This window comes from Phalacrocorax carbo, chromosome 20 (genome assembly GCF_963921805.1).
Source record: "Phalacrocorax carbo chromosome 20, bPhaCar2.1, whole genome shotgun sequence".
Lineage (NCBI taxonomy): Eukaryota > Metazoa > Chordata > Aves > Suliformes > Phalacrocoracidae > Phalacrocorax > Phalacrocorax carbo.
Genome location: NC_087532.1, coordinates 691948 through 719601, shown reverse-complemented (window position 1 = coordinate 719601; position 27654 = coordinate 691948). Strand labels below are relative to the sequence as shown.

The 27654-nt window shown below is 68.9% G+C and overlaps 3 protein-coding genes across 5 annotated transcripts; 1 reads left to right on the top strand and 2 right to left on the bottom strand.

The window, feature by feature from the left end:
* Positions 1–856: 856 nt before the first annotated feature.
* Positions 857–11513, top strand: ESPN (espin). Its single transcript, XM_064470047.1, has 13 exons — positions 857–1150; positions 1950–2143; positions 4424–4610; positions 4686–4868; positions 4950–5081; positions 5177–5396; positions 5469–5746; positions 7358–7519; positions 7604–7778; positions 8066–8092; positions 9447–9592; positions 9692–9988; positions 10205–11513. Exons 1-13 carry the CDS (start codon positions 857–859, stop codon positions 11474–11476), a joined length of 3567 nt encoding a protein of 1188 aa, XP_064326117.1. The 3' UTR covers positions 11477–11513.
* Positions 11514–13132: 1619 nt separating this feature from the next.
* On the bottom strand, positions 13133–15484 carry TNFRSF25 (TNF receptor superfamily member 25). The gene is made up of 6 exons (XM_064470102.1): positions 14917–15484; positions 14693–14824; positions 14440–14592; positions 14281–14362; positions 14123–14181; positions 13133–14037 (listed from the first exon to the last, which is right to left on the bottom strand). Exons 1-6 carry the CDS (start codon positions 15260–15262, stop codon positions 13415–13417), a joined length of 1395 nt encoding a protein of 464 aa, XP_064326172.1. The 5' UTR covers positions 15263–15484; the 3' UTR covers positions 13133–13414.
* A 1740-nt stretch (positions 15485–17224) lies between these two features.
* On the bottom strand, positions 17225–26489 carry PLEKHG5 (pleckstrin homology and RhoGEF domain containing G5). 3 transcript variants are annotated; one of them, XM_064470182.1, is made up of 21 exons: positions 26408–26489; positions 24236–24365; positions 23934–24036; positions 23791–23851; positions 23598–23689; positions 23383–23519; positions 23154–23302; positions 21406–21591; positions 21063–21233; positions 20892–20987; positions 20753–20803; positions 20478–20627; positions 20292–20402; positions 20072–20221; positions 19851–19988; positions 19474–19593; positions 19247–19379; positions 19062–19177; positions 18854–18990; positions 18013–18780; positions 17225–17895 (listed from the first exon to the last, which is right to left on the bottom strand). In XM_064470182.1, the coding sequence occupies exons 2-21, from the start codon at positions 24276–24278 to the stop codon at positions 17886–17888; spliced, it is 2922 nt and encodes a 973-aa protein (XP_064326252.1). In that variant the 5' UTR covers positions 24279–24365; positions 26408–26489; the 3' UTR covers positions 17225–17885. The 3 variants fall into 3 exon arrangements, with proteins under 3 accessions (XP_064326252.1, XP_064326251.1, XP_064326253.1); XM_064470181.1 differs by lacking the exon at positions 26408–26489 and adding an exon at positions 24676–24860; XM_064470183.1 differs by lacking the exons at positions 23154–23302; positions 23383–23519; positions 23598–23689; ... (2 more) ...; positions 24236–24365; positions 26408–26489 and adding an exon at positions 21796–21923.
* Between the last annotated feature and the right edge of the window lie 1165 nt (positions 26490–27654).

Here is a 27654-nt window from a genome sequence, read left to right as displayed (position 1 = left end):
GCAAGGGGGCGGGGCCGGCGCTCTGCCGGCTGGCGCCGCGCTGGGGCGCAGCGGGGCGCTGGGGCGCGGGGGCGGAGTCCCGGTGCGCGGGGGGCGGAGCCCCGGTGCTGCCCCGGGAGCTGTGTGTGTCCCGGAGCTGGGCCCCCTCTGCCCTTATGGGCCGCCGGCGGGGCAGCGCGGGCAGGGCACGTTGGGTAGGGCAGTGCAGGCAGGGCGGGCAGAACGGGGCAGGCAGGGCAGGACGGGCAGGGCGGGGCAGAGCCGTTCAGGCAGGGCAGGACGGGCAGGGCAGTGCAGGCAAGACGGGCAGGGCAGTGCGGGCAGGGCAGGCAGGGCCGCTGTCCGCGGTGCTGAACGCCCGGCGCCGCCTCTCTCCGCGGTGCTGACGGCGGGGGCGGGGGGGGGGCGTTGTCCCGCGCTGCCCGCACCGCCCGCCGCCGTCGGCCCCGTTGACCGCCGTCGGTTCCCGCGTTGCCGCACCCTCCCCCCCCGCTGCCCTGCTCGGCCCCCCCTCGGCGGGAGGGGGCAGGGCAACCGGTCCAGCACACCCCCCCCCGCTCCTGCCTGCGCTGCCGGCACCGGCGGGCGCACGGGCGGGGCCCGCGGGCGGGGGACGGGGACGCCGGTGTGGCGTCGGGGGGGGCAGCGGGCCCCCAGGGTCGCGGACGGCGGCGCCGGCGGGCGGGTAGGGGAAGCTTCTGGGGTCCCCCGGGCCGCCCCCGTCGGGCGGGGCGGGCGGAGGGGCGGCCCCGGGCGAGGAGGAGGAGGAGGAGCCGGCGGGGCCGGGGGGCGGCAGGGCGGCAGCGCCGCGCAGTGCCAAGCGGCGGCCGGTGCCGCCGCCGGTGCCGGTGCCGGGATGGCGCTGGAGCGGGCGCTGCTGGCGGCGCGGCAGGGCGACGTGGAGGCGCTGCGGGGGCTGCGGGCGGCTGGGCTGCTCCGTCCGGGGCTGCGGGACGCCCTGGGCGCCTCCCCCGCACACCACGCCGCCCGCGCCGGCCGCCTCGCCTGCCTCCGGTACCTGGCGGCCGAGGCCGCGCTCCGCGGGGACGCGCGGGCGCGCAACGGGGCCACGCCGGCCCACGACGCTGCCGCCACCGGCAACCTCGCCTGTCTCCAGTGGCTGCTCACGCAGGGGGGCTGCGGTGTGCAGGTGCGAGCGGGGGCGCGGGGGTGGCGGGAGGGGGTCAGGACCCCCCGTGGGTGCGGGTAACCGGGGACGCTCTCCCTGGCTCCACGTCGGGGGGAGAGGGTCGGTCCTGGACTCCGCAGCTCCGCCGCCGGTGAGCCGGGGTCCCGCCAGTGCGGGCAGGACACCGACGTGCAGAGTGGGTTGCAACCGGAGACCCCCCGGAGCCCGGCTGGGCTCAGCCCCGAGGGGGGCACAGATCCCCCCCTGGGGCCGCGCCCGGGGTCGCCGGCCCCTCCCAGGGTTACACAACGGCGGGACCGGGGCGGTAAGCGGCTTGCCCCGGGGCCGGCCAAGAGCTAACGATATGTGACGGGACAGGACCAGGACGGAGGAAGAGGAGGCGGTGGAGGGGCTGGTGGAGGGGATTAAGCGGGAAGGACAGAGTCAGCATGCTTCGGCAGCCTCCTGGCCAGGGCCCAGCTCTGCCTGTGCCCCGCCGAACACGGAGCATGGCCTAGTGGGGTTTGGCGGCACAGCGGGGCTCAGCGGCAAGCCCCCGCCGCAGAACAAGGGGGGCTTTGTGCAGTGCTCACCGTATGCAGATGCAAGCCCCGCCGGAGGGCAGATGTGCTTGTCCCATGGCCCCTCCGATGGCCCGTCCCCTCCCTCTGGCCCTGCTCCAGGCAGATGGGACCTCGACCCCAGCCAGCCCACCCTCCACGGGCCCAGCTCCCAGATGGGGGATGCCCTGCGGCCGCCCGCGGTCCCCAGTCCCGTGCACGCTCCTCTGTGCCAACGGCCGCCCGGCTTCCTCCTGCAGGACACAGACAACTCCGGTGCCACCATCTTACACCTTGCAGCCCGCTTCGGTCACCACGAGGTGATTGACTGGCTCCTCCGCTTCGGGGGCAGCGACCCCACGGCAGCCACTGACACAGGAGCGCTGCCTGTCCACTACGCCGCGGCCAAAGGGGATTTCCCTTCCCTGCGACTCCTCTTGGGACACTGCCCCAGGTAACGGCCCCTGCTGCCAGCGGGCACGACGGGCTCCACGGCAGGGGCTCGCCAGCCCACCGGCAGGAGAGGGGCTGGTGGGGGAGCGGGGTGCCCGCTGCCGCCCCATCCCTCCCTCCAGCCACCAGGCAAGTTGCCAGTGCTGGGGATGGATGCCACAGCCACCATCGTCCCCTGGCTCCAAGGGCAACGCAGTGGCGTTATCAGGCTGGGCAGCCACCTGCACCTTCTTTATGGCCCGGAGAGAAAGGGCGAGGAGGAGAGCTGCAGCGCTGGCAGAAATATTGCCGCTGGCCGCCGGGTCGGTTCCCTGGGCTCCTGGCGCTGGGTGATAACACAGCCGCCTTTGTCCGTCCGCCGTTATGTAAATGGATTAGGCTGCCCGCCGAGGAGAGGCCTCTCCCCGTGTTGGAGGCGACCTTTCCGCCAGCCCAGGGCTGCGGGCATCACCGGACACGGCAGCCCTGCTCGGCCGCACCATAGCGGCAGGGTCCCTGCTTCACCTCCGGCATGGCACCCGGGGCCGCGCTGGCCCCCAGGGTACACCGCATGGCAGCCCACCGGGCACAGGGTGCCAAGACTTGCCACGGGGCTGTGGCAGGTGACTAGGTGGCCCCTAATCTGATTTCCCGTGGTGGGCAGTGTCTGCTAGAAATAACACACAGCCCCAGCCGAGGTGGAGCCCAGGCGATGTGCTGTTGCCCCACACTGTGCCCAGTGGGCTCAAGGGCTGCAGATGTGAAGGGGTGCACAGCTACCCCACATCCAAGGGGGTCCTGAGGCAGTGGGAGGTGAACCAGGGCTCACCAACCCTCTGTCCCTGGGTGCCACGACCCCAGGACCCCCAATCTTCTCACCAGCCAGGGCCACAGAGCCCGTTGTGGGATCCCTGTACCCCTGTGGCACTCACCGCCTGCCCCTGCTCACCAGCTGCCAGCAGCCTGGCCCTTTATCCCCAGCTCAGCTGTGGGCACCTGTGGGGATTAACCCACCATGGCCCACAGCCTGGCCCGGCCCAGCTGTGGCTCCCGGTCAGTGCTCGCGGTATCGGCCCCGGTGTGGCGCAGCGCTGGCGGCAGCCCTCCCGTGTTGGCTTTCACGCTTCTTGCCGGGGTTGCTCTGCTGCCGTCACTGCCTTCCCCCTGAATTATTTAGGGCTCACCCCGCTCCAGGCCCTGCGCCTGTCCGGCGGCTCCATTACAGCCACGAAATCCAATCCCCATGTGCCACCACAGGATGCTACCGCTCCCGGCCCACCTTCGCCCTGGCCTCGCAGGGTCCCTGGCAGCCGGTGGCCCGGCATGGGGTCGCAGCCATCTGGCAAAGCAGTTTACTGGTGCTAGCCCAAGAGGCTTAACCCCTTCCCGATTAGTGGGAAACAGCAATCAGGGGCTAAAGGTGTGCTCATGCCTGCACCTTCCCCCATGCCCTGGCCCCAGTCCCTGCTTGAGGAGTGCCCAGCAGCGTGCCGGCCGGCACTGCGGTGCCACGGGGCAGGCGCCCTGCGGCACAGCGTGGCGGGAAGGCAGCACTGGCTGCAGCCCATCTCACGGTTACAGGGATCAATTATTAAGGGCCCGCGATCATTGTGATAACAGAGAAGAGTATTTATTGCTCTTCCTTTTTTAAATATTCAACAGGTTTTTTTATGGAGCACTTAATAAAACAGCTTCCTGCACAGTGGGGATGTGGGATGCAGGGATGTGGGATGTGGGGATATGGGATATGGGAATAAGGGATGTGGGCTGTGCGACTGGGGAAGCACAGTGCAGGATGTGGGGATGCCAAGGCCCACCAGGATGGCAGGGGGATGCCTGTGCAGGAGGCAGCAGGGCCGGGCAGCACCATGGTGCAGGTCAGCCTTTCCCTGCCGGCTCCCCCGTGGCTGGTGCTGCCTAAGCCGCTTATTTTAAAAATACTGCTAAATTGCAGTGTCCAAAAACAGCCGGAGGAAGGAGCTTAGCCTAAGCAGGCTGATTAACTTAGTGACCTCCCACCGCAGCCACCGCCACTGCACAGGGACCCAGCAGGGAGCCATGGGGTGGAGGGCTCCCAGCACATGCCGCCCACGCTGCCCAGCCCAGGCGCTGCCCTGCCTGCCCCCAGCTAGCGTGTCCCCTGTGCTCTGTGTGTGCCCCCCGGCCCGCATGTCCCCTGTGCCCTGTGTGTCCCCTGTGCCCCCACGTGTCCCCATAACCCATGTGTCCCCTGTGCCCACCCGTCCCCCTGTGCTGCCAGCAGCGGTGGCTGTGCATGATGGGTGCTGTGTCCCGCTTGCAGCACGCTGAGTGCCCAGACCAAGACGGGGGCCACCCCGCTGTACCTTGCCTGCCAGGAGGGCCACCTGGAGATCATCCAGTACCTGGTGCAGGACTGCGGGGCTGACCCCCACGCGCGCGCCCATGACGGCATGACCCCGCTGCACGCCGCCGCCCAGATGGGCCACAACACTGTCATCGTCTGGCTGGTAAGCACTGGCTGGGTGCGGCGTGGCACAGCGTGGGGCTGGCGGCACCGGCACTAAGCCCACCTGCCCACGCAGATGAGCTTCACGACGGTGAGTCTGTCGGAGCGGGATGCTGAGGGGGCCACGGCCATGCACTTCGCTGCCAGCCGTGGCCATGCCAAGGTGCTGAGCTGGCTGCTGCTTCACGGTGGGGAGATCACCACCGACAGCTGGGGCGGCACGCCACTGCACGACGCTGCCGAGAATGGCGAGCTGGAGGTGGGTGCCGGCAGCCAGCGGGGTGCTGGGATGGCGGGCGGTGCCCTCCAGCCCTGCTACACATGCCCCCCTTCTCCCCAGTGCTGCCAGATCCTGGTGGTGAACGGTGCTGACCTCAGCGTCCGTGACCAGGACGGTTACACGGCGGCCGACCTCGCTGACTACAACGGCCACAGCCACTGCGCGCAGTACCTGCGCACCGTGGAGAACATGGTACGGCGGTGTCCCTCGGCCGAGCGCACGGGGAGCACGCAGGGCCCGCCCGGCTGCTCCCGCCCCGCCGCTTGACCTTGTGGCTGTGCTAGCAGAGTGTGGAGCACCGCGTGCTGTCACGAGACCCCTCGGCAGACGGGGAGTGCCGGCAGCCCGACTCGGGCATGTCATCACCCAACACCACAGCGTCGGCGCCCCAGGCGCGCTTCGAGGTGGGCTCCCCTGCCAGCACCCTCTCCAACTACGACTCCTGCCACTCCAGCCAGTCCAGCACCGGGGAGAAGAGGGGTGGCCCCCCAGGGGCCCCCACCGCCCGTGAGTGTGGGGCTGGGGAGCGGGGGGCGGGGGGCACGTGGCCAGCCCCCCCTGATCCCCTGCCCTGCGCAGGGGTGCCGGAGCCAGCGCTGACGGACATGCAGGCGTACATGGACATGCTGGACCCTGAGACGCGGCCGCGGGGCCGGGGGCCGGCAGTCGAGGGCCCACCACCACCACCACCCCCTGCCTTCCCCCCACCGCCGCCCCCGCCTCCCACCGCCCGGCCGCCCCCACCACCCCCTGGCTACCCTGCGCCTGCACCCCCTGCTGCCCCCCACACCGCCGACATCTATGTGCGGGCCAAGAACAACCTGCGGCATGTGGAGAGCCAGGCGCTGCACCGAGAGGTACGGCCCCCCGCACTGTCCCCATGCACAGCTGCTCCTGGCCATGCAGCTCAGGGGATCTGGACCCTGGCGGGGGACAAGCCACCGGGCACCAGTCCCCCATGGGGAGCTGTTAGCTCTTGACAGCACTGGGAGGGGACAGCCCCAGCTTGAGGCCACATGCCTGCGATGCTGGCACACACTATGGGGCCAGGGTGCAACCGGCAGCGAGGGCACAGCAAGTTGGGGCTGGCGATGCTCCAGTGCCTCCGCGGCACCGGGCGGCTCTGCTCCACCCCAGCGCTGGCTGGGGCACCTGGTGGCAGCGTGCAGGCTGGCGCATGGCCGGCCATCGCAGCCGCACCCATGTGGCCCTGGTGATGCCACCGGCACCACACCGAGTGGGGCGTGGGCGGCTGCACAGGCTGTAACCTGAGCGGGCGGCTCCGGTGTCGCCCGCGCCGCAGGTGTCGGGTGGCACAGCTGGTGCTGCCAGGAGCTGAGAGGGCTCAGCCGGACGTGCACAGGTAAGAGGGGTGCAGCCCCCGAGGCGGGCTGGGGGGGCGTAGGGCTACAGCGAGCTTGGGGCCGCCCTGAGACCCAACTATGGCTCTTGCCACCCCACTGGGGACAGGAGCCTGGTGCATGGCCATGGCGGGGGCACCGGCAGAGCCCAGCGCCACGGGGAACAGGGGCACATGGGATGGGGGGTCTCAGCAGAGCAGTGTGTGCCAGGCCCATGTGGGGCTCGGGACCCATTGTGCTCGTGCACGGCCCTGCCTCGTTAGCACTTATGGGGGTAATGAGTGGTCCTGCCCGGGGCTACAGAGCCGGGCTGCCCTGGGGAGGCGCGGGTGTGTGCCAGCCGGGTGCCAGGGCGGTGCGGGCACCCCATGCAGGAGGGCTGAGCGGCACGAACCCTCGCGCCAGACTGGGGCTGGGGCTTCTGGAGCGGGAGCCAGGCTTGGCACAGCGCCCACGGCAGCTGGAGCAGGAAGCACCGAGCTGGTGCTTGTTGACTTAGCTGGGGCTGGTGGCGGCGGTGAGCGCCCAGACTTGCCGTGCAAATGCCACAGGCAGAGGTGGCGCACAGGGAAATTCAAATAGAGGGCCCCCCCGGCATGGGGAGCGGGGCTGTGCTGCCATGGCACCCCAAACCCAGGGAGTGGGCACAGCCCCCTGCAGTGCCAGCGCTCGGCAGCACAACCCGCAAAGCTGCTGCGGTATGCGCTGGGGTGAGCCGAGGCTGCGCTGCCTGAGAGCCCCGTTCAGAGGAAGGTTTGGAACTGGGCCCCAGCCCCGCAGGGGATAAGCTCGCAGTAATCCGCGGGGCCAGGGCTCGGCACTCCTGTTCCCAGGGGGTTATCCCGGGGGAGGTTCAGCCAGAGTCCTGGCCGCAGGCTATGGGGGTGACAGTGCCAGGCACCGATGGCACATGCTGCCACCCCAGCATGCAGTCCCTGGTGCAGCTTCATGTGGCTCAGACCCCTGGGACATGCACCTGCCATCCCCCCAGCCTGGGGTCTGCCCCAGAACCACCACTGGCACAGCCCTGCTCCACCACAGCTCTGCCCCAGGGCCACCCTGGTCACAGCCGGGCACAGCTGCGCTGAGCCAAACTCCCCATTTCAGCTGGCGTCGCGCGAGAGCAGCCCCGAGGGCCTGCACCGGGCTGACTCCACCAGGCGGTCGAGGAATTTCAGCAAGCAGCCGAGCACCGGCGACTACTACAAGCACCTGGGGCACGGCACGGCTGAGCAGCCCGGCCCGCGGCGAATGGCGCACAGCGAGGAGGTGAACCCCCGGCCCCGCGCCGCGAGCCTGCACATGGCTCAGCGGCACCAGCACCAGGCAACGCCTGCCCGTGCTCTCTTTCAGGCATCGCCCATCTCGGCGGACGCGATGCGCAATGGGGAGAGCAAGCCCGACAACGAGCTGCCGCCACCCCCGCCACCCCCGCCACTGCCCGATGCTGCCTGCCCGCCACCCCCGCCGCCGCCCCCGCCGGCCGAGACCCCCGCCGCCCCCCGTCGCTCTTCCTCCTCCACGGGAAGTAAGTGGCAGGGTGCCAGGCGGGCATGGGGAGCGGTCCCGGGCACAGTCCCGTCGGCTGTACCACAGTGCCAGCCACCCTGGCGCGTTTCCTCCTGCGGTGCTGCAGCCACGCGGCTTCTGACGGCCTCTCTGTCCTTCTCTCCTCCGGTGTCGGCGCGGGGGCCCCCATGCCCACCCGCCCCCGCCTGCTTTCACTGCTGGCCGCTTCTCTTCTCTCTTGTCTCGCGGTGGCCAAATCCTTCCTCTGCCGCGCGCCCTGCGCCACTTCTCTGCTTCTCCCCCTAGGAGGAAAGGCGCTCAGGCAGATGAAGAGTAAGTACCGCGGCCCCGCGCTTCTCCCTGCTCAGGGGGTGCCCCAGCGCGGGGCACGGCCAGAGGGGCACGACCCAGCGCCATCCCACGCCAGAGCCACAGGGCACGGACAGCCGCCGGGGCCGGCAGCAGCCCACGGCCCTCCTGCCCGCCGAGCCCTCGCTGCCGCGTCGCCAGGCCGGTGTGCCACGCGGGTGCCCCGAATGCTGGCGTGGGGTTGCCAAAGCCGCCGGGCAGGGCTGGGCAGGCGGCCAGGGCCCCACGCCCCCCGTGGCCCCCGCGGCCCCGCCACCGGCCCCGCACACAGAGGGCCTTTGTTCACGCTCAGCCGGCTGGCGTGACCCCACCACGTGAGTGCACCGGCCGCTCCCCTGCCGCTGATTGCAGCCGGCGGGCTTGGCCGCTGCTCGGCGCCCGCTTTATTAGCGCCGGCTCCCAGGGCTGGGGGGTCTCAGCCGGCACTGGATGGCAGCGCGCACGTCCCGCTGGGCCCTCAGCACCCGCAGCCGTCTGGCCCCGGCGCGGCGCAGCCGAGCAGGGCGAGCTGCAGGCGGCGGCGGCAGGGAGGGGGCTCTGCCTTGGCACGGCACCATGGGCCATTAGGGACCTGCGCATGGCTGGCACGGACGGTGGGTGCTCGCGGGGTGGGCAGCACGAGCGGTGGTGCAGGCATCTCTGGGGCACTGCCGTGCCCCGGTGCTGGTGCCATGCAGCCCTTGGGGCTCGGGGCTGGCTCAGGCTGTCAGTGCGGTGCTGCCAGGGGCTGCGGGGGAGTGTAGGGGTTCTACAGACCCTGGTGAGGTGGCACAGGGCTGTTCTGCTGTGCCAGGGCTGCCACCAGCCACAGACCCATCCCTCCACAGCCCAGTCACTGCTGTCGCAGCACAGTGCCGCAGTGTGGGTGGCACCTGGGGCTGTGGCTGTGCTGGGGCCCCAGGAGCTGAGTGCTGGGGTGCTGCTCCAGCAGGGTCCCATGGACCCAATAAGCTGGATTTTGGGATGCTGGTCCCATGCACCTGGGTAGCTGGGTGCCAGGCTGCTGAGCGCTGGGTTGTTGCTCTGGTGGGGTCCCACGGACCTAGGGAGTTGGATGCGGCAGTGCTGTTCCTATAGACCTGGTGAGCTTGGTGCCGGGGTGCTGGTCTGGCCGGGTCCCATGGACCCAGGGGACTGGGTGCCAGGGTGCTGATTCCATGAACCTGGGGGGCTGGGTGCTGGGACGCTGCTCTGACAGGGGTCCCAGGGGCTTCCGGGTCTGGGGGGAAGTCAGCCGGCCACCCTGCCACCCCCATGCCCTGTGAGCCCCAGGACTGCTAGTGGCAGGACCCTTATTGCCCGCCCTGCCTCCTCCCAGGCACCAAGTCCTTCAACATGATGTCCCCCACCGGTGACAACTCGGAGCTGCTGGCCGAGATCAAGGCTGGGAAGAGCCTCAAGCCAACGCCGCAGAGCAAAGGCTTCACTACTGTCTTCTCCGGCAGCGGCCAGGCAGGGGCCAACGTAGGTGGGGTGGGGGGAGGTGGGGGCAGGGGAGCCGGTGGCATGGCGCAGCGCGGCACAGCGACCACCCACCACCCTCCCTCCCTCCTTCCTCTGCAGGCAGAGTCTCCGGTATCCTCCCCATCACCCACCAGGACGCCCACCCCACCAGCCACCCCTGAGGCAACCGGGCCGCCACGCTGCCTGCCAGGGGGCTCGCCAGAGCCGGTGCTGAATGGGAGCTCACCAGTGCCAGCAGTGGGTGCTGGGGCAGCGGTGGAGGTGGAGGCGCTGGTGCCGAGCCACGACGAGCAGGGCCGGCCCATCCCTGAGTGGAAGCGGCAGGTGATGGTGCGCAAGCTGCAGCTCCGCATGCAGGAGGAAGAGGAGCAGCGGCGCAAGGTAGGAGGGTCCCGCGTGCTGTGGCGGCGAGCGTGGCGCGGGCACGGCCCAGCGGCTCAGGACCTGGCGAGACAGCATGTGTGGCACCACCTCCGGCTCCCGGCTGCTCCGGGGGACCTCCCCACCCGCATGCAGGGGCGTCGTGCCCCGGGGGTGCCGTGTGCGGCCGAGGCGGCACGAGGTGCGTGTGGCGCAGCCTCAAGAACCCCTTTGCCCTCTTTCCCGCCGCAGCCCGGGAGCCGCTCGCCACCCCCGTGCCGGCACGGGCCACCTGCCCGCAGAGGCACGCTGGGACCCACTGGGCAGCCAATGCAGGAGGAGGACGTGCAGCACCTGGAGAGGCAGCTGGGGAGCCTGCGGGTGATGCACAAGGTGCAGCCAGTGCAGCCGCTGCCAGAGCGGCTGAAGGAGGAGCTGCTGCCACTCCTGCCGCTGCCTGCCGCCCCTGTGCCCCAGCACTCTGCCCTCGCCTGCAAGGACCCACCCGCGCACGGCAGGCAGCCAGCCGCACTGCCCAGGAGCGTGACCGCACCACCGGCCGCCCTGAGGGGCCAGGAGGGCCCCAGGTCGAGGGGAGCAGTGGGAAGCCCCAGTGCCCAGCATGATGCCCAGCGTGAGATCCTGGGCTGCGGCGTCTGCGTCCGCAGCCTCAAGGCCAACTACGAGGGGCCAGTGGGGGCCCCCACACCCCTCCCCAGGGTCACCAAGCGCAAGCGGGCTCAGTCCCCCAGCAGCACCCGCCAGCCAGTCCTGGAGGAGGAGTACAGGGATGGGGCACTGCGGAGCAGCCAGCCGGCACCGCTGGAGCTGAGCAGCCCACGGGAGAGCACCAAGGCATGCAAGGAACGCACCGTCTCCCTCTTCTTGGAGCACTGGAAGAAGCGGGCACTGGCGGCAGTGCCGGGCGAGGAGCGGCCGCGGTGGCCAGGAAGGCGGCGGCCAGCGGTGGGGCGGCTGCTGGCCCGCTGGAGGAGCGTTGCCCACCGGGTGCCGGGGCGGCAGATCCGGCGGCTGAGCCGCGCTGCAGTGCTGTACTGGCCCCAGCACTTCCTGCCCCGCGTCAGCGGCTCACCCATGCCCCACGACAGCCTCCCGCTTGACCTCTTCATGCTGGGCTACTTCCAGCTGCTGGAGATGCCGCTCAGCCCTGAGGAGCGGCGCTTCCGCCACCTCCTTTGCTATGAGATGTTTGACCGCTTGGGCAGCCACAGTTGGCATCACGTCCGCCACTTCCACCGCGTCGTGCTGGAGCGGGTTGAGGCCGGCCACTACTCCTGGCTCGATGGCTTTGAGGATCTTGTGCAGGAATTTTTTGGAGATGGCCCCGCCATGGTGGCGGAGAGCCTGCCAGAACCCCCTACTGTGGCCCCGGGAGTGGAGCAGGCGGCAGTGCCGGTGCCGGTGCCAGAGCTGGGAGAGTTCAGCGAGGAGGACGTCTGCCGCTTCATTGACCGCAGCTTCTCCTTCTGGAAGGAGAAGGAGGCGGAGATGTCCGACACCTGAGTGTGGCGGGATGCTGCAGGCTGTGCCAGTGGTGTGGTGTGGGGCTGGCCGGGAGCAGGCGCCGGGGGCAGCAGGACCCGGTGCCCGCGTGTGCTCAGCTGCCTCTGTGGCTCTGGCGGTGCCACGACTTAGCTCGGCGGAGGGCTCGGTGTTGGTTCGCGCAGACCCGGGCGGAGGTTGCGGTGTGCTGCTTGCGGTGGCTGTGTGTTGTGCGGGGGGCGCAGCGCCGAGGCTGCACTTCCCTCTGGCGTGGCGTTTGCGGTGCCGGGGCGGTGTGGGCCCCCGCGTGTCGGTGCAATAAAGCTGTGGTGTGCTGCGAAGGGCTGGCCGTGCCGCACCCTCCTTCCTCCTCCCCGCGCCAGCAGAAGGCGGGCAGTGAGGGGTGACATTGGCGAGCTGCGTGCTGGCCAGGAGCGTGGCTCAGCCCAGCTGCCAGCGGGATGTGGTGCCTCTTGCTGGGGCGATGCCGCTGCTCCGTGGTGCCGGTGGCGAGGGTGGGCAGTGCCGGTAACGCGGCTGTCTGTTGCAGGAGAAGGAGGAGGAGGCACGCCTGGCCAGCATGCCGGCCTGGAGGAGGGACATCCTGCGCAAGAAGCTGGAGGAGGAGAGGTGAGCCAGGGCCAGGGGACACTGCACCGGCCAGCCATCCCTGTGGCTCTGCTAACCCCTCTCTTCCCTTTGCCTTCACAGGGAGCAGAAACGGTGAGTGCCGCAAGCCCCTTCCCTGGGTGGGCAGGAGGGCACGGTGGCTTTGGCAGCTCTAGTGACTATGGTGCCCCGTGCCCTCCACTACCGAGCAGGAAAGAGCAGGAGAAGCTGAAACGGGAGGAGGAGGAGAAGGAGAAGGAGCAGTCGGAAAAGCTAAGGACTCTCGGGTACGATGAGACAAAGCTGGCACCCTGGCAGCGGCAGATCATCCTCAAGAAGGGGGACATAGCCAAGCACTAGCCACGCCACACCGCACCCCGGCTCTTCACTGCGGGAGGAGGCCAGCAGGTCCAACCACGGACCAAGACATGCCTCAGCACCCTCCTCCCGCTGCGGACGGCCACGTAGCCCAGCCTGAAGGAGCCCCCACCACTGCCACCCATAGCCCCCGTCCTGCTGCCGCCAACCCGCTGCCGCCCTGTGCAGCCCTTCACAAAGCAAGCTGCCGTGGCATGGGGCACCAAGCTTCTTGTGCACCGCCCAGCTCAAGCGCTGTGGCTGGGCTCGCCATGCTGCCCAGCTCCCCATGCCGTTGTGGCCGCGGCATGCTCACCTCCACTCCCGCCCCTCCCACCTCTGGAGCCCCTCGAGGCCGGCTCCTGGCTCACCTGCGCCCTGGACCGCCTGCCTTTCCAGCAATTAAAACGATAAACCCTGTCAGCAGTGCCCCGCGCCTTCCTGGGGCTGCCCACGCCAGACCCCTGCCTGCACCATGCTGCACCCACCGCGGTGCCCCCATTGCCCATATCACCCCCATCACCCACATCGCCACTATCACCCACATCATCCACATCACCTGCATCACCACCATCACCCACATTGTCCTCATCCCACCTGCGGTGGCCACATCACCAGTGGTGGGCCTGATGCCAGCGGTGCCCCTGTACCTGCCTGGGCTGGCGCAGCCCCGGGAAGAAGGGCCAGAGGCCAGTGGACCGAGAACACGTCACTTTATTGGGGCAAGGACAGGCGCGCCCGGCAGCAGGCGGCCTCGAGAACTATCCCATGGGTTCGTGGCGGGCTCGGTGCCCGCTCGTCCCGCGAGCGGCCGGGCAGCTGGCATGCTGGGGCGGGAGGTCCCCCCCGGCCCTGGGAGCAGGGGGACATAAATAGGGGGGGGCAGGTGGGCAGGAAGGGGACATAAAACTGACATAAAATGTCTACACCGCATAAGTAACAATACTTAGGGGTACAGCTCCGCTGAGGCATGGGTGGTGGTGCCGGGGGGGATCAGGGGCCTGCCGGCAGGCTCCGGCGCAGCGCCTCAGCGCATCCAGCCAGCTCCATGCGTTCCAGGGCAGCGAAGACGCGGTCGAGCGTGGCGCTGGTCTGCTGGCACCAGCGCTTCAGCATCTCGTACTGCTGGTCGCGGATGTGGGCCACCTCCAGCTCCACCAGCTCGATCTCCGCCTCCCGCAGCTCCAGCACCCGCATGAACTCCTTCCAGCGCCGCACCGGCACCGCATCGATGACAGCATAGAGCTGGCTGCCCTGCAGCAGGGTGCCGCGGGGCTCCGGAGCGGCGGAGGGCTCGCCACCCAGCTGTGCCGTGCCACTGGGCTGCTCCTGCAGTAAGGCCTCGTGCTCGGGCTTCCATCTTGCCGTGCTGGTGGCATGGCCTGTCACCTGGGAGGAGCACGGCTGGGTCTGGCACACACTGTCCCACCTCTGGGCAGTGACCTGGCACCACGGCATGGCCACAGCCCCAGCCGTGGGGATGGCCACCTGTGCCGGGGGGAAGGGGCTGCCTGCCGGGGCACCGTGCCGGAGCCACTTCCTCCTGTGGTAGATGGCAAGGGCTCCCAGGAAGAGGGGCCCGGTGAGCGCCAGCAGGATGTACTCCAGACCCGAGCCTGCAAGTAGGAGCGGGGGCACCCCTGTCAGCCAGCCAGCATGGCATACCCCACGCCACCGCCCCCGGCCCCGCCACCTCCACACCTTGGCCGCCGCTGCCGCACACCTGCTGGCACTCCTTGCCACAAGTCTCTGGGGCACTCCTGCAAGCAGAGGGGAGCCACGGGCGCTGTGCTGCACCATGGCCACGGGCCCTGCACGCGTCCCCAGATGGGGCACAGGGAGGGTCAGTCAGTGCTTACGTGCGGCACGGCCGGCACTCGCTGCCCTCGGCGTAGAAGTCAGGCTTGCAGCTCCCACAGAGAGTGTCCTGTGCCTCTGAGCCTGGGGAGAGTGCGGGTGTCAGGCAGGGCGGCACAGCCGGTGCGGGGGCATACCGTGGACCGGCTGGCTGCACTCACAGGGCCGCTGGATGAGCCGCCCGGTGCAGGGCTGGCACTGCTGGCAGGAGAAGTCGCTGCAGTGCTCGTCAAGGCAGCGACGGAAGCGGCCGGGCTCGCAGCCGCAGGCAACGTTGCTGGTGGCCGAGCAGTTGCTCAGCACGCTCTGGAAAGCTGCAGGAGATGGACGGTGAGCGGCAGAGCACAGCGCTGCGTGCCACAGCACAGCGCTGTGCAGCGTGGCATGGCACAGCGCAGCATGCCGCCGGCTCACCTTGGCGGTCGCACTCATAGCAAGCCTGGCATTTGGGGGAGGTGTTGGGCTGGGTGCGGAAGGTGCCGACGGGACAGGCAGCACAGACACTGTCATTGCCATGGCTCGAGCAGGGGCTGAGCAGGAACATCCCTGCGGGGACAGTGGAGTGACAGGGAGCATGGCCACCGGGGGCGATGTGCCCCGTGCGCCATGCTGTGCTGCACCGCCTGGGTGGCTCTCACCTGCGGGACACTGAGTGCAGCACCGGTGAGCCCCATGGATCCAGTTCATGCCGGTGGGGCACTGGGGACTAGTGGCGTGCCTCCGCAGGCGGGTGGGCCGCCGCACCGGGTCCCACTGCCCCTCGGGCATGGCACAGTCCTGGCACCCTGGGGGCTGCGATTCACTCGCTGCCAGCCACAGCGCTGCCAGGATCACCTGCAGGCAGGGAGAGGGCAGGGATGCAGGCAGCTGGTGTACCCCAGGAGCCATGCACCTCTGGGGAGCAGACCTCAGACTGTGCTCCCCACCTTTCCAGCCACACATGCCAGGCTGTCTGAGCCAGAGCAGAGCCCAGCTCGGTGCCATACAGACACTGGTGCCTGCGCCGGGCAGGACGGCTGGAGCCGCAGCCCCGTGCCTGGAGCTGCGCGGGTGTGTAGCCCTGGGGCTGGGAATGCCCCACGACCGCCCCTGCACTGTGCTTTCCCCAGCATACCCAAGCCAGTGGCTTCCTGCTGGCACACAGGGCACACACACCACAGAGGCCACCGTGCGGGAGTCAGGCACACGGGCTGCCGGCGGTGCTGGTGCTCCTGCCCACGGGATGGCCAGCCCGGGGAGGCTGCAGCAGCCATGCGCGGGAGGGTTGGTGCTGCCAGCATTGACTTTCCTGGGGTTTATCTCCCTTGCAGAGGAGACAATTTCCTCTCCGAGAGGAAACTGTGCTCGGCTCATGCTCTCCCCGATGCTATCGCGCCTTGTACGTGCATCCCAAACTAGGTCACTGCTCCCCGCCCAGGGCACTGGGTGCTGCACCCAGGGGAGCCCCGCTCCCTGGACGGCCCCGGCGGGGGCGGGGAGGGGGTGCCCATGCCAGCACCCCCCCCGCCCTGGGAAGGACAGGGGGCCAGGGAGGGCCTCAGTGCCGGCAGTGTGGGCAGGGAGCCAGGGGATTCCTCACTGGTGGCTGGATTTCCCAGCTGTGATGGCCCCGATTACAGCAGCTGAATCATTTTCTATTAAATCCGTCGCCGCCAGCGGACTGGAAACTGCGCACGGGCCGCCCCACTTGCTAAGCGCCGCCGGCAGATCGGGGCGGCTGCCTTGGCCCCAGCTGCCAGCGGCACATCTGAGTCACCGCTGAGGCACAGCCTTCCCATGGTGGGGCCCTGCCTGCACGCCCTGCAAGCGGGTGGCTGCCCCCTTCCCTGGTGCGGGGAGCAGGTGCCCCACGGGCAGGGGAGCCGCTGGCACAGGTGCCGCCCCAGCGCCAGCTGTGCGGCGGGGAGAGCCACCGCTTCCTGTGCCGCGCAAGCACCACCTCTACCCGTAACGCGGCCCAGGTGAGACCTCTGATCCCAGCACCCGTGTGCCAGGGCAGCCACCTGCCCACCCCCAGGATGGCCCCCGGCGGCTGCCACCACCGGCAGCCCCGACCCGCGCCCGCGGCCTGATGGCACAGCCAGTCTCTGTGGCAGTGCCCTGCCTGCAGCCCCGTGGCTGACCCCACAGTTCCCACGGCCATGCCTGCAGTCTTTGTGGCTGTGCCGCGCTGCAGACGCTTCGATGTGGCAGACCCCAGTCCCAGGCGTTCAAGCCAGTGTGTGGGGGGTGGGGGGCAAGCGCTTTCGGCACGCTTGGCAGTAGGTTTACCCCACCCCTCTCCTCCTGTACACCCCCCGTGGCCATGGCCCCGGGGCACCCCGCAGCTGGTGCCAGGGCACCACGGGACCCCGGCGCCACCACACTCACCCAAGCCACCCCCAGGCAGCAGCGCTTCATCCTTGCGGTCGATGCGGCTGGGTCATGCCGGGGCAGCGAGGGGACCAGGGTGGTGGACACAGTGGGGTGTCGGGGCAGCTCAGAGCCCGGGCAGGGTGCCCCGGCACCCCATGGCTGCCACTGCCGGCAGTGTGTGGTGCGTGGTTAGTGAGCGCCAGCCCTCCCCACACAGGCTTTTACACCCAACTGCGGCAGGAGGAAATGCTTTTTTGGCAATGAGTCCAAGGGGTGAAAAACCACATGACAGGAGCAACGGGCGTGGGAGGGACCTGCACTGCCACAGGCCGCCCGGCCACCACCCTCCTTTTCCCACTGGCATGGACCCACTGTGGCCAGGGGGACACAGGGGGCACAGGGAGCAGGGCTGACACCCCTCCCCAGGGCTCCATCCCCTCCCCGAGCCCCAGGGCACGAGGCTGGAGCCGCCCCCAGCCTCACCACGGTGCCTGCCCTGGCAGAGCTCCCTCAGCCACCCCACGTGCCCATCGCGGTGCTGCTCAGGCGTAGGGTGCTGCCGCAGCCGAAGGAGAGGCGAGGCAGGCGCGAGCGTGCACCAGCTGGGTTTATTGCTCGGCCGGGACGTGGAGCACAGCCCAGCACGGGACAGTAGCCGGCCCTCCGGCCACTGCCACGTCCCCCCGTGGCTCTCACGCTCCGGCCCCGGGCGCTGCCTTCCATCTCACCCCACAGGGCAAACTCTGCCCCAGCCAGACCCTGGGACCCCAGCCCAGCACTGTGCCCTCCTGCCACCAGCCCCAGCCTCCTCCCCACACCACCTGCAGCACCGTGCTGCCAGCGCCGCATCCCTCTCAGCACCTTCCTCACTCACCGCTGCCAACATCATCATCCCTTCCTCACCCACCAGAGCCACCCCACAGCACCCTGCAGCCCCCTGAGTCCCCAGGGCCCCCTACCCGACACACCATGGGGCAACTGGGCCCTGACCGACAACCCTCATCTCTGTGGACAAGGGTTTGGCCTGAGCCATGTGCTGTGTCCGTCCCCGCTCTGGGAAGAAGTGGGCAGCCCTACGCCGCCGTGCCCAGGCACGTCCTTGCCGAGAGGACCGGTCTGCATCCCCATCCGTGCCCCCGCTGGCGCGGCATCCCAGCACCTGCTCTGCCCAGCCCTGGCGTTACACTACAGTTAGAAGCGGGAGCAGCTCCTTGGTGTGGCCACGCATCCATCCTTGCCGCCCCGGCAGCTCTCAGACCTCCCTGCAAGGCACAGAGCAGGAAGAGATGCCCTCAGCGCCGGGACCCAGGCCCCGGCCGCGGCGAGCATCGGGAGGGCCGGAGCATTCCCCGGGAACACGTGGGCAGGGGTGCGCTTACGAGGCAGTCAGCGTGGAGTTGAGCAGCAGCGTGGTCCGGATCCGGTAGAGCTGTGCTAGCGTCAGCTTGCGGTGCTGTGCTGACTGCGGGTCCGAGAGGGTGCGGCGGGCAGCGGGCGGGGGGTTGTGACTGAGCTCCCCTGGGAGGGATGCCGGACTCTCCACCAACTCCTCCAGCTCTGAGAGCTCGGAGGTGGAGCTGCTGCTGCTGCCAGGGGCAGCCGGGGGGCCGGTGGCTTGGCTAGTCCGGGGAGGGCCACCACAGAGGTCAGAGAGGCTGCGGCTCTGGCTGAGGGGGGCTGGGGGGCCGAGGGGCAGGAGCTGGGGCAGGCTGGCTTCTGACTTGGACTTGAGCACTCTGGCCGGGCAGGGCAGGCGCTGCACGGGCGCCTGGCGACGCAGCCGGGGTGAGGGGGGCCGCGGAGTCGGCGGGGGCTCCCGTCTCTCCTCAGCCGCCCCCTCCGGCTGCTGGCCAAAGTCCCGCAGCGAGGCAGGCGAGAGCGTGCCGTAGGCGCTGTCAATGGAGGACGAGCGGCAGCCACCAGCCGGGGGGGCCATGCCATGGGGCAGGGGTACAGGTAGGGCGCCCATGGCCAGCTCCTGGGTTGGGGTCTCGGCAGAGGTGGGGGTGTCCGTGGAGATGCCGGTGCTGATGGAGGAGCCGTCCGAGGTCGAGCCAAAGGGCCCCGCATCCCAGTCCGGGGAGGAGAGCTCGTCACCGCCGTCTGCCACCACCACGGCGAGGGTCTCAGTGGAGCCGTCAGAGGGGCTGCGGGGGCAGCAGGGTGAGGAGGGGGCTGCGCTGGGACAGGGGTGCACGGGGCCCCCCTCCCGCTCCCTACCACCGCTGCGAGTCCGGGCTGGCGCTGCCATGGCGCATGACAGTGGGTGAACTGGCAGCTGAGGCACCACTCTCGCCATCCTCCTCCTCTTCCTCCTCCTCCAGGCGCCAGCGCTGCCGTAGCTGCTGCAGCAGGTTCTGGGAAAAGGAAGACATCAGAGAGGCACAGGGTCCCCGCGGGACCCCTGCCTGCCCCCCACGCCCCTCACCTGGGCATTGCGCACCGCCTCGACCCAGCTGCGGCACAGCAGCTGCCCACTGGCCTGGAAGGTGTAAGCGGCCACGGCGCTCCCCAGCTCATTCAGGTAGATGAGGAGGAAGGAGCCTGTGGGCAGGGGCTGTCAGCAGCGTCCGGGGACCCCACCACGGCCCCCATGACCCCAGTGCCGCTCACCTGGGTCCCTGAGCTCCCGGCAAACCACTTTGTCCACCAGCAAGGGCTGCCGGATCACCTTGGTGCGCTCAGCCTTCTTGAGAGGCTTGGTGATGAGGAAGAGGTCAGTGAAGAGGAAGCAGTAGACGTCCATCTGGGGGCGAGAGCAGGGCCATGGGCACCGGCCAGCTTGGCGAGTGGGGGTGGGAGGGCAGGGCCAGAGGCTCCCCATCCCCTGCAGTCCTCACCTTGCTATCTTTACCTTCCCGCATCCGCAGGCTGCCCTCAAGAAGGAGCTGCCGGGTGTCCTCTGGGGACGTGCCAGGTATGGGGGCCGTCAGGTCCAGCCGCAGAAATTCCTTCAGCAGCTGCCGGGAGCCCCCAGCATCAGTGCCAGGCATGGCATGGGGTGGTATGGGACGTGGTGGCATAGGGTAGCATAGCATGGGATGGCTTGGCATAGCATGGTATTGGGTGGTATGACATGGTATGGGTTGGCTTGGCATGAAATGACATAGGTTGGCATAGGACAGCATGGCTGGTATGATATGGCATGAGGTAGCATGGCATAGGATGGCATTGAGTAGCGTGGCACGGCATGGCAGCTCTGCCATGCCCATCCTACCTTGTCCACCTCATCCGTGCTGCCCTCCACCACCTCATAGGTGTCAATGCGGTCAAGGATGGCAGCCAGGCGCTGCCGCTCCTGCCGCTGCCGCATCCGCGAGTTGATGTGGTTGATGAAGTGCTCCACAGAGCCAATCTGCAGCCGGGGCAGTGGGTGTGATGGGCTGGGGGGGACGACCCCACACTGAGCCCTGCTGCCCCATGCTCCCAGCCACTTACCATGGCAGTGATGGCGTCACGGGCTCGCGGGTCGTCAGTCTTCTTCAGCACGGACTTGAGGAGCAGCGGGTACTTGGTGAGGCGCTGGTGGGGCTTCACCAACATGTCGCTCAGCTTCAGGCGGCTGCACTGCTCGTGCTTCTCGGCCCACTGCAGCACGCAGGCGTCAGCCCTGGCACCAGCCCCGGCGCTGGCCCTGGCTCCCACCCACTCCCCTTACCGTCACGTAGGCACGGAAGAGCTCACTGTCCCGCAGCAGCGCCCGCATGTACTCCATGCAGCCCTCCTCCTCCATGCAGTACCGCACGTAGGGCTTGAAGAGGGAGCCAAACTGGGGGGACGCAGGGGCGTCACGGTGGGCCACAGTGCAGCATGGCCCCCACCAAGGCACGGAGTGCCCACTCACCATCTTGAAGCCATCAAGGAAGTCGATGGGGTCGAGCAGTGCCCCAGTCTGGCGCGCCTTGGCCAGCACTGGGGCCATGACACCACGCCACAGCTCACGGTGCAGCCGGATGATCTCCCCGATGTTGCTGAAGAGCCGCTCAGCATCCACCTGTGGGGATGAGGCAGGCAGCCGCTGGGGGCCACAGCAGGCACCCTCACCCTGCTGGCATGGCCAGGCTGGGGTCCCATCCCCTACCCGGGGGTGCCCAGCACCTGCAGCCCCTCACCACTCACCTCGCAGAGCAGCCCCGACTCCTGCAGGTTCAGCAGGCAGCAGAGGAAGAGCTGCAGGGACAGAGCGGGGATCCGGTGGGGTGCAGCTGTGGCCCCCAGCCCCCCGCCATGGCACAGCACAGCTGCTGCCGGCACTCACATCAGTGATGACTTTGAGCTTGCGGATGTAGGTGGCCTCGGTGTGCAGCAGCTCCCAGATGGCTTCCTGCTGGTGGCACTGCCGGCGCGACAGGGCCTGCCAGGCTGAGTGTCAGCACCGCCCTGGTAGCTGGGCAGAGCCACCGTGCCCCTCCAGCCCCCCTGGCCCTACCTCAGCGCCCCGGATGATCTGCTGCCAGCTATCCTCCAACGCCAGCCCGGCCTCGTCCCCATCCTCCTCCCAGGAGTCGCGGTCGAAGCGGAGCTGGGGCGGCAGCTTGGGCAGCCCGAAGGTGCCGTAGGCGTGCAGCCTGCTCGCCAGCTGCTCCAGCTTCTCAGTCTCCTGGCCAAAAGCAGGGGGCAGAGCGGCTGGGCAAGGGGCCAGCAGGGACATGCCACAGACCCCCTTGCCCTAGCCATAGAGCTGGGGGTTCTTGAGCCCCAGAAGGACTCAGCTCTGCAGCATCGCTGCAGGCAGCTCCCGCACCCCCTCCTCTTGCCCACGTCCCACCTACCCGCCCAAAGGAGCCGGTGCCAGTGCCAGAGCCGAAGAAGCCGCTGAAGCGGCTGGCGGCGCGGTTCTTCCAGGTGTCGGTGCCGTTGGCAGACGGGGAGCTGCCACCATGGGGGGCTGGCTCAGGGCTGGGGATGCTGGCGTCCCCCAGGAACTCCGTCATGTTCTTCCTCCGCCGGCCTGGAGCCTGTGGCAGGGACAGCCGGTGCCCCCCCGGGTCAGCACCCAGCACCATGCGCCCAGGCCACCGGGATTAGGACAGAGGCACAGCAGAGCACGATACTACAGCAGGGCTGACCTCGAGTACCCATGGACAGACAAACACCCAAATGGGACCCCTGGGCCGCAGGGTCCCCTGGCCATGCTCCCCTGCCCGCACTGACCTGCCTACCTGCATCCCGGGGGCGCAGGGCCCCAGGTGCCGCCTGGCCAAGCCCAGCCGGTCGCGGGCAAGAAGCCCCGGCAGCGTGGGGGCTCAGGACATCCCGCGGGGCGCAGCACCCTGGGCAAGCCCCCGCCCAGCCGCGCTCCCAGCTCGGACGGCAGAGCCGGAGCCAGGCAGGCAGTGGCCGGGCTCCTCCGAAACAAAAGGAGGTGGGGCCAGCACCGAAAACCTAATTTCCCTCCTCACCAGAAAAACTAACCAGAGCCGAACAATTCACCGGCAGAGATCAAAGCCCTCCCAGCTGGCCGCGAGAGCTGGGTCACAGCCAAGTGGCTCCTGCCGGCCTGGGCACCGCTGCATTGGATGCCTCCCCTCATATCCCCGGGCCATGCTGGGACGTGGCCACTGCCATCTCTGAGCCCCAGCACAAAGGGCAGCAGGGCCATGGCTCCCTGCCTGCCACCGAGCCACGGGACGTGGCGCACTGCCACCGCCACCGCCGGTATGGCCCCACGCCCTGCCACATCCCCGGCTCCAGGCAGGGAGACCCACCGCAGGCACCATCCCCGTTACTCACCATGCTGCTGTGTCCCCAGGTGCCCGGGCCCGGGCCAGCCCCATTGCCCTGGCACGGCTTAGCTCCCGCCTGTCCCCAGGAAGGCAGTCGGGGCCGAGCCCCCCGTGGGGGTGGTTGGATGCCTGCTGGCCCCCCAATCCCCGCCCTGCTGGGGCCATGCTGGTCCTGCAGCCAGGCATTGTAGTGCTGGACGCGGGCAGCCACTAGCCCTGGCCACACAGCCAGCTTGCCACCTTCAACAGCTGCCGGTGTGGGGCCGAGCACTGCATCCCCCCCACCGGTACTGCCGGAGCCGCTCCCCGCGAGCGTGGCAGCCTGCTCCCACGGGGAGTGGCAGGAGCCCAGCCCCACGCCTTATCTGGTGCCAGGGTCCATGGGGCAGGACCAAGCTGTGCTCAGCAGCTGCCGGGCGCTGCGGTGAGAGGAGGGACGGCAGGTAGGGTGAGTCCCGGGGCCAGACGGCACTGAGCAGCTGCCACCGCCAGGGCTGCTTGCCTTTGCTCTGGTGCCAGCCTGCATGTGTCATGGCCACAGGGCTGGTGCCACTGGCTGAGCTGGTATGCCTGGCACAGGGCGCTGCCCGTGCACGGCCACCGCAGCACAGCCAGGAGCCAAACTGGCGCCTGGGAGCCCCGGGGTTCTTCAGCCCCCACCACACAAGGCCATCCAGGGGATGCCATGCCATTGCCCCATGTCCCCATCTTTGCAGCAAGGATGGCTATGGGGGGATCCGCACCCTGCCACCCCCTCCCCAGTTTCTCTCCCTGGGGCTGCCACCAGCACTCACCAGGCTGTCAGTGCCCTCTCGGTGTCCCAGCACTGGTTCTGGCACCGGCCTGAGGAGCACAGCAGTGCTGACGGGGTGCAGGATGGGCAGGCTGGCCATCCTGGCATCCTGCACCGCCTGCTCCACCTTCAGCTCATCCCCGGGCTTAGCTGCGGGAGGGAGCATCAGGTGGTCAGAGTCCCCTGGGAGCCCTGGGGCCGCCGAGCCTCCTGCCAAGCCCCCGTCTCACCTTTCACCCGCAGATAGTGCCCCCCAAAGCGGTATGCCTCAAACTGGAGGGAGAGCGGTGTGTGGGACTGGTCCAGGTAGATGTCCACCTTGCTCGGCTCAATCGCCTTCCTCTCGAAGACTGGCAGCAGCACCTCCCTGCGGGGACACAAGGTCCATGTCAGTCTCTGCATCCGTCCCTGCGTCCATCCCTGCATCCGCTCCTGGCAGACTCACCCCAGGGACTTCTTCTTCGGGGCTGGCACAATCTCCGCCTCGATGTCAACGCTGAGGTCAAACTTCAGGGTGAAGCACTCCTTGCTGGGGTCCTGGGGGGAAGTGGCAGCCGCTTGCCCAGGGGTCCCTCCTGCCCAGCGGGACCATGCTGCTGCCCCGCAGAGCACCCCAGGGAGAGGAGCCAGTGCCTTACGTCCGTGTGCCTACGCCGAGCCTTCTTTTTGGGCAGCTTCAGCGCCGAGCTCCTCCGCTCCCTGTGGACACACAGGGTGGGCAGGGTGATGAGGATGCCACGGGCTGGGGACGTGCAGGGGACATGCAGGTCTGGGGGCTCACCCTCTGCTATCCACTGGTCCCTCCTCCTCCTCCTCCACATCGGAGACAGGGCTGGTTCGTGGGGGGCACGAGCGCGTCGACATGTTGCGGGCCAGGATGGAGCCTGCAAACGGGCATTGAGCTGGGCTGTGCTGGGACCCCCAGCCCTGTGCCGGCTCCAGCTGCATCCCGCTCCCACCCCTGTGCTGCACCAGCCCCGAGCGCATCCCATTCACATTGCTGCACCATGCTGGACCTGAGCACATCCCGCTGCTGCAGAGCCGCCTGGAGCAGTGGTGCTGGCCCAATCCAGCCCGGCTCACCTTGCAGGGGCAGGTTAAAGCGAATGTGGCCGTCGAAGTGCATGGCGCCATGGAGGCGGCCGTCGCAGAGCTCACACAGGCTGAGGGGGCCGCTGCCGTTCAGCTGCCGGCACTCCACGTGGTGGCATACCTGCGGGCACACGCATCAGCTGGGCACAGGCTGCCTGGGGGCTGCTGGCCATGGCATGCCAGCAGGAGGGACAGGCAGCACCACAAGCGGCAGGGATCCCCCCTTCCCATTCCCAGCTGCTGCTGACACGCTGCTCACAGGCAACGCAAAGGCCGGAGCGGGTGCAAGGAAAGCAGTGGGAGCAGGATACAGCCATGAGGCAGGAGGTTCTGCACTGCAGAGCCCCCTCCCCACTCTGCCACACTGAGCAGGGACCCCAGGAAGGCTGCACATGCCTGGGCACGGGGAGGGGGAGCTGGGGGACAGCCACCTGTGCCCGTGCCACCCGCACCTTGCCGGGTGCCGGGGAGGCTGCGCTCCCATGCTGCAGCCCCTTTGTGCTGGTGAGAGCAGCATCCCCGCGGCAGGACAGAGGAAGCAAGCGTCTGCGGCAAAACAATGCTCGAAGCCGGCGCGTTTCCTCCGATTGTGTGCCGGCCGCAGCCCTGGCCCCAGCCCTGCTAGGCATTCACAGCAAGTTATTTTTAAACCCCTGGCCAGGCCCCCAGTGCAGTGCACGGCCTGTGACCCCCAGCCAGCACCAGCCTCACTGATGGCTCTGGCTGGTCCCACTCCCGGGGACTGCGGTGCTGCCAGCCACTGCCAGCAAGCCCGGTGCACTGCTGGCATGTCCCCGTCCCCGCGTGGGACCCCCATCACTGCCCTGCGTTCGGAGGGGTGCGAAGGGCTGCCAGGGAGGAGAGAGCCCTGACTGGGCTTGCCTGCAGAATGCCGTGCTGCTGTGGGGAGGAAGCGCCCGTGCAGCTCCAGCCGCCCCCGCTTCCTGCCCTCCTTCCTCCCGGCGCTGCTGAGGTCAGAGCTGACGTGCTCCCACCACCCGCGCGCTCCCCGAGGGGCCGCCAGCCTGTCCATGGCACCCAGCACCACAGCACTCGCCAGTGTCCTGCCATGAGGCAGCCACAGCCCCGGAGATACGCCGGCCTTACCACCAGCCAGGACACCCCGTACCCCTGGCCTCAGCCCTCCTCGTCTCCCGCTGTGTGCCCCAGCCGAACAGCGTCACGGCTGTTGTGGCACCTGCGGGACGTGGAGCAAAGCCTTGGGCTCCAGGCAGTGACTGCAGCTGGCGTTCACTTGCTGGGGACCCTCTGGGACCCTCAGCAGCTGCCCCACTAGGGCACGGGACTCCCCATCCACCCTGTGCTCGGCCCCAGGCTCATCCCCACAGGAGGGGCTGAGCAGGATGCCCAAACCCCTCTGGCCACCCCAGGGACCAGCTCCTGGCCCCACTGCGCTCCCACCACACAGCAGCTTCACCCTCAGCAGCTGCCCCATGAAGCGAGGTGGGACACGATGCAGCTCTGTACCATGGCAGGAGGAGCCCCCAGCCCAGTCAGGACCCCCTGCCCCATGCTATCTGCCAGGCACCATCGGGTTCTTTGGAGACAGCAGCTGGGTGGCCCCAGCAGGTCCCTCCCAGCGGTCCTGGCTGGGTGCTGGGGCGGCCACATCCCAGCACCACGCGTGCTCCCGGCGGCGCTGGCCCCGCCACCCCAACCGGGCAAACAAAGCACAGCAGCACACCTCCCGGGGCGGCCAGGCTGCCGTCCTGCCTGCTGCACCAGAAAGACACTGCCCACGGTCCGGCGCGGGGACCCCAGGGACTCGGTGTGTGGGTCCCGCCTGGCCCCGCACCTGGCCAGCCGGTGGGAGAGAAGGGACCCTAAATCCGCTCTGGCATCATGTTAGTGAGCGGGGGGACAGACAGGCTGGGGTGGATTAGCCCCAATCACATCAGCTAGGAGAAATGGGCAAGCTGCCGCCATGCCATTAAATGCCGCAGGACTGCGACGCCACCAGGGAACGCATGCCCAGCACGGGCTGGGGGGACATGGCTGGCAGGGGGCTCTGGCATGCCAGGGGGGCTTCAGGGAGCAGCAGGTCAGGCAGAGCTGCCAGCTGCCCCTTCTCACCCGCAAGACTGACACTGGGCACCAGCAGAAGGCAGCTGCCCGGCTTTACCCACCGGCCACGAGACCTACCTTGGCTGCCCTCCTCTCGCCAGTGCAGTTGGGGTTCTGGCAGCGCAGCACCGTCTCCTCTGGTGGGCACAGTTCGGCTGTGGGAGAGAGGGGGGGTCAGTGCCACAGTGCCGTGGTGAGCCCCCTCCAGCTCCGCTCCCTGACCTGCCCGCACAGGGGGCCGTGCCGAGGCTCCCGCGCCACAAACTGTGGGTTTAAGAGCTTGGCAAAGCACTTGGGCCCAGGCGAGGCAGGGCCTGCCTGCCCTGCAGCCCATCCAGGGGGATGCAACCCCATGCCCAAGAGCCAGTGCTGCATCCCTGCTAAGGGAAGGCACTGTGCGTCCCACAGCATCAGGATTGGGCACCTACTGCCTGGCACCCCAAGTCGCAGACCTGCTCCTGCGGGGCCAGCACGGACCAGGGCTGCAGCAGGAATGCTAAATCTGCCACTTGTCAGCCCCCAAAGGGGCTTAGAGCCACGTTAAGCTTTGACAATTAAATCAGCCTTGGGAACAAATCCTATTCTGAAGGCTTTTATTATGTGTCTCATCTAATCATTTAAAAATAACAGACTCCGGATGGCTCACGGCAAAAGAGCAGCACGACACCATCCTGCAGGGCAGCCCCACTGCGGGGCAGGGAGACTCCGGTGGGAAGCCGCCCCCCCAGGCACCGAGCCGGTGCAGGGGGTGTGGAGAGGCCAAGGCGGCACAGCCGCACCGGGCAGTACGGCCGCACCGCCCCAGCAGCAGGGCAGCCGGCACAGGGGCTTCCCCTGCCACACCGCTCTGCTCTCCCGCATCCTTCCTGCCAACAAAAACAGCATCCACGCTGGCCTGAGCGGGACCGCGGCCAAGGCTGGGGTTAGGCTCTGTGGGAAAAAAACCCGCCTTTTGGGGCAGCGCCGAAACGCCGCTTCTGCCCAGAGAGGCAGAATCAAGGGGGACCGGTGCTGGCCGCCCCAGCTGCCGGCCAGGGGGCAAGCCCAGGCGCGGGCAGCGCTGGCCGTGGCGGCAGGGCCTGCGGCGGCGTGGCGGGCGCTGCTGGGAGATGGCGCAGGAGCAGCCGGGCAGGGCTCGGCTCGCCGCCCCCCAGGAGAGGGCTGGGAACCCGGGCTGCCGCGCTGCCCCCGCGGCGGGAGCACAATGAGGGCTCTGTCCCCGCGGCCGCCCCGCAGCGCCCGCCGGGCTGGGCCGGCCCCCCGCCCCCCGCCGCCGCCGTTTCACTTGACCTATCTGGAATAATAACGGAAACAAATAAGAAATT